This window comes from Ciconia boyciana, chromosome 3, assembly GCF_034638445.1.
Source record: "Ciconia boyciana chromosome 3, ASM3463844v1, whole genome shotgun sequence".
Classification (NCBI taxonomy): domain Eukaryota; kingdom Metazoa; phylum Chordata; class Aves; order Ciconiiformes; family Ciconiidae; genus Ciconia; species Ciconia boyciana.
The window spans coordinates 1,352,088-1,365,306 of record NC_132936.1 but is presented as its reverse complement, the minus strand read 5'-3'; the positions used below and the strand labels follow the sequence as shown (position 1 = coordinate 1,365,306).

General features: G+C 55.7%; 1 protein-coding gene across 1 annotated transcript in view; it reads left to right on the top strand.

The window, feature by feature from the left end:
• Positions 1-10,561: 10,561 nt before the first annotated feature.
• The window catches only part of OTOF (otoferlin), a 112,918-nt gene continuing 110,260 nt past the window's right edge, over positions 10,562-13,219 (top strand). Inside the window, exon 1 of the mRNA XM_072857688.1 lies at positions 10,562-10,640. Coding sequence (XP_072713789.1) covers positions 10,562-10,640 — 79 coding nt within the window. The remainder of the gene's footprint in view (positions 10,641-13,219) is intronic.

Sequence of the window (13,219 nt, the reverse complement as noted above, 5' to 3'; positions counted from 1 at the left end):
GGGTGCATGGGGCAGGACCCATGAAGAGGTGCAGGGTTTTGGGGTGGGGTGCAGGACCCATGAAGGGTGCAGGGTTTTTGGGGTGGGGTGCAGGACCCATGAAGGGTGCAGGGTTTTTGGGGTGGGGTGCAGGACCCATGAAGGGTGCAGAGTTTTGGGGGTGGGGTGCAGGACCCATGAAGGTGCAGGGTTTTGGGGTGGGGTGCAGGACCCATGAAGGGTGCAGGGTTTTGGGGTGGGGTGCGGGACCCATGAAGGGTGCAGGGTTTTGGGGTGGGGTGCAGGACCCATGAAGGGTGCAGGGTTTTTGGGGTGGGGTGCAGGACCCATGAAGGGTGCAGTGCCCATAGGGCAGGGGGCAGGACCCATGAAGGGTGCAGGGTGCATGGGGCAGGACCTATGAAGGGTGCAGGTGCATGGGGTGGGGTGCAGGACCCATGAAGGATGCAGAGTTTTTGGGGTGGGGTGCAGGACCCATGAAGGGTGCAGAGTTTTTGGGGCAGGGGGCAGGACCCATGAAGGGTGCAGGTGCATGGGGTGGACCCATGAAGGGTGCAGGTGCATGTGGTGGTGCAGGACCCATGAAGGATGCAGAGTTTTTGGGGTGGGGTGCAGGACCCATGAAGGGTGCAGAGTTTTTGGGGCAGGGGGCAGGACCCATGAAGGGTGCAGGGTTTTTGGGGTGGGGTGCAGGATCCATGAAGGGTGCAGGGTTTTTGGGGTGGGGTGCAGGACCCATGAAGGGTGCAGTGTCCGTAGGGCAGGGTGCGGGGCCCTGAGGTGCAGGTCTGGCCGTGCTCAGCCCCGACCTGCTGCCAGCCGTGTGCGGGCTGTGGAGGGTCCCTGCACTGCAGCTGCCCCCGGATCCATCCTGTTTGCTTCTGCCTGGCCCAGCTGGGTCACAAACACCGTCACCGCGCAACGATGGGAGCCCAGCATCCTCCCTGCGCCCCCCTCAGCACCCTGAGATCCCCTGCATCCCCCGGCACCCCACTCTTGAACATCCCCTGCACCCACCGCCTGCACCCAGCCAGCCCTCACCACTGCACCCACCCCAGCACCCTCTGCCTGCACCCACCCTGGCACCATTGCCTGCACCCCTCCCCAACAAGCCCCGCACCCCCTGCCCTCCACCCTCCTGCTGTAGGGGATCCAGAAATGTCCCCAGGTTTGCATTCTTTAGGCTTTTTGGATTTTTCCCCCCTCCTCATGTAAGGGAAATAGTGGGCTCTGTTCCTGCCCCAGGAGGGCAACCAGGAACCTGTCCTGGAAAGCCTTTGGGAAGGGTCAGTTGCCTGTGAAGAACCAATGTAAAAAATAATAATTGCACACATAGATCTGCAGGTTCTATTAAAATGTTAGCTGATCATGCTTGTAAGGGGCACGGGGATGTGTGGGAATTGGAGGGGCTGTTCTTTATTTGCATCTCGATCTAAGCTCTGAGATATTTCAAATTAAAAAAAAATAGAAGAAAAGGAAAAGAAAAGGAAAGAAAATAGAAATCCAGGGGCTTTCAGCACCCGCCTCACGCTAGGACATTACAGTGCCAGCCCTGGAGAAGGTCTCCCAGCCGCCTTCTCTCCCAGCACGGTCGGGTCGCGCAGCAGAGGCACGTGTTGGTCTCACCGGGTTACGCAGCCTCGGGTTTCAGCATTTCCAAAAGCCACGTGGCGTTGCTTTCCTCGAGGATGGATCTGCTGTGGAGTCGATGGGCTGCTCCCGGGTCGAGCCGTGCATCCCCGTGAGCGGGACCCCACGGATCGGTGGCCGACAGCACAGCCCAAGCTGGCCAGGCTCCTGCTGCCGTCTTCTCTAGTTCCCAGTGAGATGAGGATTCGGCTAACATGGCACTGGGGAGAAACTGGGAGGGGTGAGAGCCATCACCGGGAGTTTGCTATGGGCACGGGATACCTCATGCAGAAAACCACTGCATGTCCTTACAGCTGGCTCCTCTCTGCAGGGCGGACAGATGAGGAATAATTGTGCTGAATTCAAGAAAATGGGAAAACCTTCATATCAGAATCTAAAATAATGATAATTTTTAAAAAATCCACTTATTGAGAGCTGCTGCATTGCTACAGCTGCTGAGTAACAAGGATAGCTCTGGCATTTAAGAAGGGGTGAGAAGGTTGTCTGGCTTACTGCGGGCTTGCGACCTGGCATCCGCACGGCTTTCCATCTCAGAGGATACAATGGGAAGATAAGAAAGTAAATGGAAAGTGATGCAAAAGGCCAAGTGGATTTACCAAAAGTCAGTCCTGCTAGACTGCCTAGATTGCTTTCTCTGAAAACGGCTGATCTTCTGGCTGGGGAAGGGGACTGGACCTCCTCCAGCTGGGGTTAGTACAGCCAGGGCAGGGGAGATGCTGGGCTGCTGGTGCAGCTGGAGGAGACAGGAATTGGTGGGAGGCTTGGAGGGGGCAAAGAAGCTGCTAAGGGAGAGGAGACGGGTTGCGGTGGAGGGAGAGGGTCCAGGCTGGAGGCAGGTCAAGGAGGAAAGTTCTTGGGGAGCCAAACGTGGGACCTGCTGCATTCAACACTTTCATTAACGATCGCGGCATAAGAGGAGAGCGGATAAACCTGCTGAGGACGTGCTGGAAGGGAGGGTGAGAACATTGCACAGAAATCACTCACGAGCTGGAGTGCAAAATGCATTAGAGGCCAAGGAAAAGGATCTGAGCATGCCTGTGGGTCCCAGACCTGCAAGGAGATGCTGGCCGGTGCCAAGCCCCGGTGCTGTTTGTGTCCTCAAGCATGGCCTGGAGAGATGATGCGGAGCCCCAGGTACCGCCGTGCTCATCCTGGCCTGAGGAGCTGCAGATAAGGATGATCAGGGAAAAGACGTCCTGTCCATCAGGAGGAGATGAGAAGAGCTGGGCTTCCTTAGTCAAGCAAAAGAGAAGCTGAGGGGAGAGGATTGCACTTAAGAAATTCATCTGGAGGGAAAAAGGGGAAGACAGAAGGGAGTGAGAAAGAGGGAAAAGGATAATTAAATGTAATGCTCCATCTTTGCTGGAGCAAGAAGATAACCACAACCAGGGTGAGGCTGCAAATCAGCCAAAGGCTCCTGGCCACGAGGTCCGTGTGGTTCAGCAATGGCTTTCCAACAGCAGTCACAGAGGCAGAAACTTCACAGGCATTTAAACGGAGTTTGCTTTTGGGAGGAGCATTGCGCGAGGGTGCTCGGAGCTGCTGTCTCAGCCCTACCGAAGGTTTGGGTTCCCCTGCGCACGTCTTCTTTGTCTGCCTGGCAAGGATGCTTTTGGGTGGGCTGCCCAGGAGCCCGAGTCCAGGTGTCTCCTCTGCAGATGCGAGGACTATAACAGAGCCTGGGACTCTCCATGCATGCAGACCAGCTCAGCCCTGCCAGGAAACCCCAGGCAGAAGTTTCAGCTGCTCTAGAAATGAGTGAGGGTCTTGTCATCACTCCAGGGGGAAGACATGACACCAGAAAACGGCCTTGACTTGTGCCAGGGGAGGTTTAGATTGGATATTAGGAAAAATTTCTTCACCAAAAAACCCTTTTTTGTTTTTTTGCTAGACTGTTCCAGTCCAGCACTGGACCAGGCTGCCCAGAGAAGTGGTGGAGTCACCATCCCTGGGGGTATTTAAAAGCCGTTTGGATGAGGTGCTTAGGGACATGGTGTAGTGGTGGGCTTGGCAGTGTTGGGTTTACGGTTGGACTCGATGAGCTTAAAGGTCTTTTCCAACCTAAATGATTCTGTGATTCTATGACAGAGGGACCTGCGCCTACTAAGGGTGCAGAGCTCACACCTATTCCCTGCACAGCTGTACCAGGGTAGGACACTCAGTCCAGAAGACCTCATGAGGACCCCTTGCAAGCACTGATTTACACAGGAAAGTTCACTGGTTTGCTTCAGATTTGGCATTCCCCCTTTCTCAGCAAGGCCCTTCAGTTGCTCACACTTCTGCTTATCTACAGAAACTGCCTCCACAGCATTTTCCCCTTTTTTTCCAGAGACCGATACACACATGCAGAGCCGCCCACTGCAGCACTCAAAATTATAGATGATGCTACAAGGCAGCTTTATCCCACAAAGCCTCACTCATGACAGTTGCATCCCTGAAATTCTTTGAAATGAAAGACACTCGACTGCGGGGGGGACGCTGGTAGATGGGGGGAGGCTTGCGGCGGCAGAGTCAAGGTCGGGAAGAGCTGGGAGCTGAAAGATGGGGTCTGTGAGCAGAGCGATGAAAGATGGCAGGGGACAAGGGTTGCTCCCAGCCCTTTTTCTGCTCATTCCTTGGCCTCTACAGCAGTCACGAGTAGGTGTCTTGGATGCTCTCCATGCACCTATACTACACAGCCACTGCTCCATGGGGCAGTTCATCAACGGGGGCTTTGGTTCCCTCTGTGTGGGGCTAAATTAGTGTGACTGCTCTCTAGGGAGCTGTGGTGTAAGCGATATTTGTGAAGCACTTGACACCTCCCCAGGAAAAGGGCTGGAGAAGCTCCAGAAAGGTGCTTTGGTTTGGATATTTGCCCTCCATGAGGGTCTCCTTGTTACCCACCCTCCAAGGTTCTAGCTCAGTTCTTGTTGGGGCAAAGGGGCAGCTTGCACACAAGGAAGAGAAGGGCCAAAAAAAGTGAGTCTGATGGGAAATGCAGAAATGCACATTGCCGTCCCTCAGGGCAAGGAGGCTCTGGCACCTGCTGCCTGCGACCGCGGGCCCTGGACTTGGTCTGAGGAACATCTGCATGGCAGGAGAAGGGTCTTTTCTGCTCCTTTTTGTCATGCCTCCAGCAACAGTCCCTTTGCCGCCCGGCCAGGGCTCTGCTCCAGGCCGATGCTGATGGAAAAGCTGGTTCAGTCCCTGCTCCTGTTCTGCAGGATTTGGGACGTTAGCTGCCGATGGGAGAGAGGACCACCGTAGCCACCGGTGAGCTCGGCAGACAGTGGACCCAGCATGGGAATCTGCAGAGCTGAGCGCTGCAGGCTTTGAAAGGTAAATAAAGCAGCCTGGAGGAAAGGGCAGGTGATATTTCTCTTCGCAAAACCACCGACTGGAAAATGAAATCCCCTCTATCCCCGCACAGAGCTGCTGCGTATTTGCTACCTCTGAAAGGAGCCCATCAGCCAGAGCTGCAGCACCATTCTCTGCTTCCCCTCTCCACCCGCTGCTGCACTGCCCTGCCAGCACCGCTGCCCTACCAACACGCTGTCCCCAAAGCACGCGGCCCCAAAGCACACTGACCCCAAAGTACACCGTCCCCAAAGCACACTGTCCCCAAAGCGTGCTGTCCCCAAAGCTCATTGTCCCCAAAGCAGACTGCCCCCAAAGTACACCGTCCCCAAAGCACACTGTCCCCAAAGCGTGCTGTCCCCAAAGCTCATTGTCCCCAAAGCAGACTGCCCCCAAAGCACATTGTCCCCAAAGCACGCTGTCCCCTAAGTACGCCATCCCCAAAGAATGCTGTCCCCAAAGCTCATTGCCACCAAAGTGTGCTGTCTCCAAAGCACATTGTCACCAAAGGATGCTGGCCCCAAAGCACACCGTCCCCAAAGCTCATTGTCCCCAAAGCTCATTGTCCCCAAAGCATGCTGTCCCCAAAGCACATTGTCCCCAAAGCACACTGTCCCCAAAGCTCATTGTCCCCAAAGCAGACTGCCCCCAAAGCTCATTGTCCCCAAAGCGTGCTGTCCCCAAAGCACACCGTCCCCAAAGCTCATTGTCCCCAAAGCTTGCTGTCCCCAAAGCACACCGTCCCCAAAGCTCATTGTCCCCAAAGCACACTGTCCCCAAAGCTCATTGTCCCCAAAGCATGCTGTCCCCAAAGCACACCGTCCCCAAAGCACATTGTCCCCAAAGCGTGCTGTCCCCAAAGCACACCGTCCCCAAAGCACGCTGTCCCCAAAGCTCATTGTCCCCAAAGCTCATTGTCCCCAAAGCACACCGTCCCCAAAGCACACCGTCCCCAAAGCACGCTGTCCCCAAAGCTCATTGTCCCCAAAGCACACCGTCCCCAAAGCACACTGTCCCCAAAGCACGCTGCCTGCAGCCAGCAGGACACCAGGACCCTCCGCGGGGCTTCATTTGTCCCTTCGATGGGCTCTGCCCGCGCAGCCTCCGGGGGCGAGGAGAGCAGACGCGGGGTGAAGCGCAATCCGCCGGGACACTGGGCGGCTGCACCTCCCGCAGGGAACCACCTCCCTGCCCGCGCCCGGCAGGAGGAACCCCCCAGTTACTGCTGATTTCATTAAAACACCAAATTCCTGCTGGGAGGGACTCAAGGAGCATCACTGCACCGGTCTGCAGGTGCCATGGAAGGGGATGGTCCAGGCATCCATTAAGGCTTTCTAGCAATTGGAAGAAAATTTGGAGCGGCTTCTTTGGCACGTTTATTGCGGGTATGTTACTGGAAGGAGAACTGCCTTCTTCAGGCTGTCTTACCGCAGCCTGGATCTGCTCGGGCTACCGGGCTCCGGGGGATTTTACGCACCAGCCTGGATGGCATAAGAAGAGAAACATAACACAGGAAAATATACACCTCTATAGATGCACTTAGGCAATATATTATCATCCCCCATTAGCATTTAAACGTCACTCGGAGCCTGTGCCAGAGATTCCTGTTGACGAAAGGGGCCAAAATCAGTCCCCAGTTGCGATGCCTTTGTCCGACTCTCAGGCAACACAAAAAAATGGGCAAAGAAAAACCCAGCGACTTTCTGTAATTAATATAAAGGATCTCAGTGGTTTGACAAATGGAGAGGCTGATATGAATTTTCCAAGTGTGGGAGGAGAAGAGCTGGGAAAAAATAGAGAAAAAGAGTTAAGAAGAGAAAATTTCATTAATTTTGGACTTCACGTTCTGTAGCATCATGGCAAGACTACTGTTTCAGCATGTGCAATCGGATTTATTTTAATGGGATACTGGTGCGGTGGGAGATGTATGCGGAGGGACTAGTTAAGGCCTGATCCTGCCATGGCAAGCAGTCCTTTCCCCCTTGCCTTTGGTGTAAATCCATAGTAAATAAGAGCAATCATCAGTGATTCAGAGGTGGGTGTGTAATTTTATTCACATGCAGCGACGTGAAAATTGCAGCGACATTGTGAAAAACTGAGATTAATGTTTATAAAGGGCATTTTCGCATCTTGCTCTGTTAATCAGAGCAAGGCCTCTTCAGCTCTCAAGCTGGAGAGAACATTTTTAACACACCGTACTTTGACAGCCCTTACGTTTCGTTGACTTCATTGCGGTTGGGTTCCTATGCTGCTCCTGCTCATCTTCATTATCCAATTTACGGGTATAATGGGTGGATAAATCAGCAGGGGTGCAAGTGTAGGTCTTCCACCACCCAGAAGAGCATTGAGCTCTAGAGGTCTCTTAGCTATGAGCAGAAAAACTTTGCTGGGTTGTGGTATCCCAAGAGGACGCTTATGTCCAGCAGCCGAAGGGCAGTAGTTTCTTGCATTGCTTGCAGCGACTACAGTCGCCAGATCACAGTCAGATTTAACGCACCGTATTAAAGACCCCTGTGTATATCATCTTCTGTCTTAATTTCTTCTTCCTTGCTTTGCCGTGTCTCTTTTCTTAAATCTGGGAGTAAAACTATGGGTTACCACTCCCCAAGAGCCCTCCACATGTGCTTTTACAGTAGGAACAGTTAAATCATGTCTGGGATTTCATATAAAATAAAATCAGGAAAAAAGAAGGCACAATCCTTATCAGGTCCTTCAGGCTGGTGGCTTCACGGTGGCCATCCAGCATCACTCACCTAACCGCGCGTTGCAGCTCTAAGTGATGCCTCCTACTGCCTCTTGCAATGAATATCTTCAGTCACCAGCCCTTACGCTGGATTTTTTTACTTAGTTATCGACTTTCTGCTATTGAGTAAGAGGTTTAAAATTAACCACATGATGTAGAAGGTGTTTTCTGTGCTGCTTGTGCTTTTAGGGCAATGTGGGTTGCTCTGAAGGTGCCTCCTAGAAGCGCTGGTGTAATGTGCTTGCTCTCGAATCGAGTGAATACGAGAAGTGGATCCCGGGGAGATGAAGGTGAGGACATCTTCTGCTGGATCACCAGAAGAGATGAGCAGTGTTTGACTGAGGGCCTTCACGTGGCTGTTACGTCCCACTAAAGCTGCTCAATGATAAGGGTCAGAGTAACACTCGGGTTGACATTCATACAGCCACACAGACTACACAGCAGGGGAGAGCCAAGCACCTGAAAGAGGCCAAGCTAAGTTAAACCATATCGCGAAACCCATGAGAGCTCCTCTGAACAATCAGGATAAGCCCCAGAGAAACCCTCATTGCCTCTAAACCCCAGCTTTTTACCAAGACCGAAGGCAGAAGGGTGCAAGGGGTTGCAAAAGCAGCACCAGCCTGGATGGTTCAGCTGAGAAAGACCAACTGGAGCCTGAAAAAGGCTGCTTTAGCAGTATCAGACATACTGGACCCGTCTCTGGCTCATGCGTGGGCTCACCTCCGGAGCTCTTGCACGGGCACAAACCCTCGTCCGCACGCTGTGGAGCAGCTTGGGCAGGGCTGCACCTTCCCCTCCCGATATTGTCACAAACCTGCCTTTTCCTGAGCCCTCAGCAACAGTCGGCACCCAGCACGCTGCTGCCTTCACCGCCTCCTCCCTGCTACGGCACCCTCGCCTCTGGGCCGTGCTGCCAGGAGGTAATTATGAACCTAATGAGAAATGGCACACGCTGTTAATCCCCACAAGTTTCTTCTTCACTCTCATGCACTTATGAATGAGCATAATGATCTTTTCCGCTGGCAGCAGGACAGCAATCCAGACTCTCTAACAGAACCTGACGTGGTAGATGGAAACAGATGTCTTATTTCCAGTGTTTTATTATCCATTTGTGAAGGTTTCACCCTCGCTTCTCTCCCTCTGATGATGCTAAAGCTCTCCTGGGTTCGCTCGTCACCACGGATGGATTTTTCCTGGAAGTGCCCAAGCAGGAAAGGCAGATGTCTGAGGCTTGAAGACCCTTGCGTCTATCCTCTTCCTCTTCCCAAATGCATGCGTTAATCGCCTTCCTTGAAATAAAGGACACTTTTAAGACTCCAGGAAAGGTGTTCATGTGCAAGACCCTCTCCAAACTGAGCCCACAAGTCCGGATTGTAAAGCTATTACTTCTATCTGGAAACCCCACTCGATTCTGTTGAGGTCCAGCCTAGAACATGGCAAACACGCAGAGCGGAGCGCGGCACTGCCGGCATTCGGGCAGCGGCTCTTGCAGGCTGGGATGCCACAGCCCCGCGGCGCACCGACACCGCCTGCGCTGCCCGGGACCTTCCTGCATCCAGCAACCCTCCAAGACACGTCCCATCTCCCCATCATATGCGGACAGTTATTTTACACACTAAGAGGCTTCAGCACAGAGAAGCTAGCCATACATATTTCATATAAAAAAGGAATTCCTAAAAGTGCAATGTTTTCCTTGCAAGTATTGCTGATGGACTATTAGTGGCAGTATATCGCACTGTCCTTTTAAAACTGGTTGAGAACAAATGGGCTTGAACCTGTTCTTGCTGAAAGTGACACCAAGCTGGAAAGGTGAATTCTTCCCTGTGATTGCTTACATGTATCATACGAAATCCCAGTTTCACCCAAAATGTTATAATAAGGAGAATTGGGAAGTTAGAAACAGTCAAAGGTCTGGAAATCAGCATTATCTTTCATTTTAAAAGAACACATTTACAATTAAATCTGCCCTCTTCTATCGAAGGTTTTTATTCTGGTCCAAACTTGCTCGTGGTCCAGCTGAAGGGCCGTGGTCTAGTGGCCTCACTGCCACAGCGCGGGCTCTGCGGGGTGGGCTGAGCTCTGTCTCCTGCCCCGGCTGGCTGGCATCGTGGGGGGACACCCATAACAGCCCACCCATCGTGGGGGGACACCCATAACAGCCCACCCATCGTGGGGGGACACCCATAACAGCACCTGACCCCCAGAGATGCTGATAACAGTGCGGGATCCCCGCGCTGGCCGGCCCTTGGTGGTCCCAGGCAGTGGCGGGGGGGTGAGCTTGAGTCTTCCTGGGCACCCCCCATCTCCCCTTCCCCGTGATTTATCTGGGGGGGGGGGGAGGCACACACTCTTGTCCCAGAGGCTCCAGCTTGCAGATGCTGCGCGTCCACCTGTCTTGGGGGTGGGGGGGGGCCTGCCTCAGTTTCCCCGCACACAAAGTCCTGCAACCGGGGGGGTGGGGGCGCTCCCTGCAGTCTAGCCCCCCGCCGCCTTCCCCGGGGAGGGGAGCGGAGGGGAGGGGAGGGGAAGGGAAGAGAGGGGAGGGGAGGGGAAGGGAGGGGAGGGGAGGGAAAGGGAGGGAAGGGCGGGCACCGCCGCTGCTGAATAATTCAGCGTTGGGGGGGGACACACGGCATCCGCACTGCTCCGAGCTTCGGAGCGCAGCTGGGAGCGCGGCACCGCGCACCGCACCGCTCCGCACCCCGCTCCGCACCGCGCACCGCTCCGCACCGCTCCGCTCCGCACCCCGCTCCGCACCGCGCACCGCTCCGCACCGCTCCGCTCCGCACCGCTCCGCGCCCCGCTCCGCGCCGCTCCGCCCCGCACCGCACCATGGCTCTGCTGCTGCAGCTCCGCACCGTCTCCGGCCTCCGCGGCAAAGGCGACCGCATCGCCAAAGCGGCTTTTCGAGGTAGCGGGGAGGGGGGGATGGCGGGGGGGGCCCGGGACGGGTTGTGCCCTGCCGTCGCCGCCGCCACCCCCTGCCTCAGTTTCCCCACCGCGGCCGTGCTTGGGGTTGGGGGGCTGCCCGTCCCTCCCCGGCTGGGGCATGAGCTGCATCCCGGGGCCCCCCTGCCCGCCTGCACCCGGCCTGGGACACTGCAGCCCCCGTGCTACCTCCCCCACGGGCAGCCCCTGGGGAGGGGGATTCGTCCAGGGGAAAGTAGGTGAAGTCCCAGGGTGGCAAATCCCAACCCCAAGAAGCAGGACCGTGCCCCAGCTGGGGGGAGCTGGGCTCCTGCCGCAGGGTCAAGGGCTTGGGCGCGAAGCTCTGCCACCAAGAAAAGTGTCACTGGAAGGGCCAGGAGGAGAACTTGCCTTGTGCCGGGACCCGGCGCGTGCCTGGATTTCTTCTAAGGATGCTGCAGCTTTGGGTTTTCTGCTCAGGTCCGCGCCAGCTCCAAAGCTTTCCAAGGGAAGCTGCAAAAGGAGCAAAAACTCTCCAGGGGTGCAAAACCCGAGCAGCCGCCAAACCTTTTCCGAGCCTCCCAGGGGCTTGGAGCAGGCTCAACGCCGGATCCGTCCTCCGATCGCAGTCTTCGTGCGGGAGCCCACCGGCGGGCAGAGGCGGGTGTGGGATGGCTTGGCAGCACCGGGAGTCAGGAATAGGAATCCCTTCTCTCTGCGAACGCGCTGCGGGAGAGCAGGGGAGCCGGTATTTTCATCAGCTCCAAGCCAGGCCAGCCAGCACTGCCTGCAATGGCCTTCCCTGCACTGCCTTAATGACTGTAGAGTCATTAAAAAGGCATAATTACCCCCTTATTTCCCTGTCCCTGCCTCCCAGCACCAGCGCAGGGGCAGCTAAAAACCTCTCTGGGAACAGGTCGTACCCCCGGCCGACGGTGAAGCCTGGAGCGGTCCCAGCCCCAAGCCCCCCGCAGTGAAACCCCAGCACCTCCCCTGGCCATGGAGAGGGGGGATCTGCAGGAGGACCAAAGGCCACCACGGGTTTTCCCGGTGAGCCCCGGGAGGACCCACGTTTCCAGTCCTGAGTGTGCCTGGCCCCGAGCCTGGCACGCAGTCCCTGTCGGACGGGCAGGATCCGTCCCTGCCTCGACATCTTTAAGAGCCACTGTGAGACCCTACGGTCCAGCCGACGGGCGATGGGAATGACACCCACTTCGAGATGCTTTGAGATCAGCGCTGCGCCCACTCTGCTCCCACCCTCTCGTGCTGCTGCCCGTTTCCCTTGTCAGAGCCCTCACCAGGCGTTTCTCCAGGGCCCCCCATGATCCCATCTCCATCATCCTCCCAGGCATGAGCTGGCTTTTGCGTGGCGCAGGATTGCCATCGCTGTCGCACCATCCAGGGAGGACGGCACTAAACTTCACAGCAGTGTTTCCTTCCCCGGTGCTGAGCCGCGAGGAGCTGGGCTCCTCGTGGACGTTTCTTTTCCCAAGGAAGAAACCTGGTGTCATCTTCGAGGACAGTTGGGTCAGGGTTCGGAAATTTTTTTTCTGGTAGTTTGCTGCAATCGATTCCTGTGCAAGGAGGGGGTTTAGTTTCACGTTGTGAATATCACCACCAGGTATCACCAGCAGTCGGGGATGCCTCTTCCCCTGCTCGTCCTGGGCAGCCATGGAGCTTGTGACCAGGACACCCGAGTCTCCTGTCTTCTGCAAGCTCGGTCCTCGAGGAGAGGCTCCCAGTGACCAGAGCCAGCAGGGCTGGATCCTGAGGTCGTGGCTAGCAAAATCCTATTACTAGAAGGGTGGTAGAGGTGGGTTAGGGAGCGATCCCATGCGTGGTTGGGTCGGTGAAGGCAGCAGGCGGGTGGGTTAGGACCGACCCATCCCTCGGACAGGATGGTGGGTGGAGAGGGGATTGGTCTCGTTCCCTTTTCATGCCGCTCGGTGTGTTGTCAGAAGGCGCAGCAAGCCTTGCCTGTACAGGAAACAGCAGTTTAAAGCGTCATGTTAATATTTAGCACATCCAGCTCCAAAGCCGATTTACATCTTACCCAAATTCCTTGTCCCAAAAGGGGAGCAAGTGGAGGCAGCTCCGTGTCTGCCCTGCAGACAGGGAAGTCCAGGGGCAGATCCCCTGGGCAGCGCTTTGACACGTAGCAGCATCGTTTTGGGTTGTGGGAGAGCACTGAGCCTGGGGTGCCGGCTAACACGAGCCATGAATCCAGGACAGGACCTTGCATGGGGGGCAGGACCTTGTTCTGGATGAGGGGACCAGAATTATCACACCGTGAGGACAGATAAGCAGTACGACCCTTAGGGAAAGGCAATCTTTCCGACACACCATGGATTTCAACAGTTGTAGTAATAGTAAGGTAGGCATTCTCACACGCTCTTGGTCTTTTCTTGATGTGCTTTGTGGTATTTGTGAGGACTGGCTCATGCCACGTTGCTCCTTGCTTTGGAGGAGCCAGGGACGGGTCCCGCAGGTGCCTGGGCTGGACCCTGTCCTGCACCGGTGGGTCTCAGCGCTGGGTTTCAGCAGATGGCTCCTGACACCCGTCTCTGAGGATGCACAGCACTG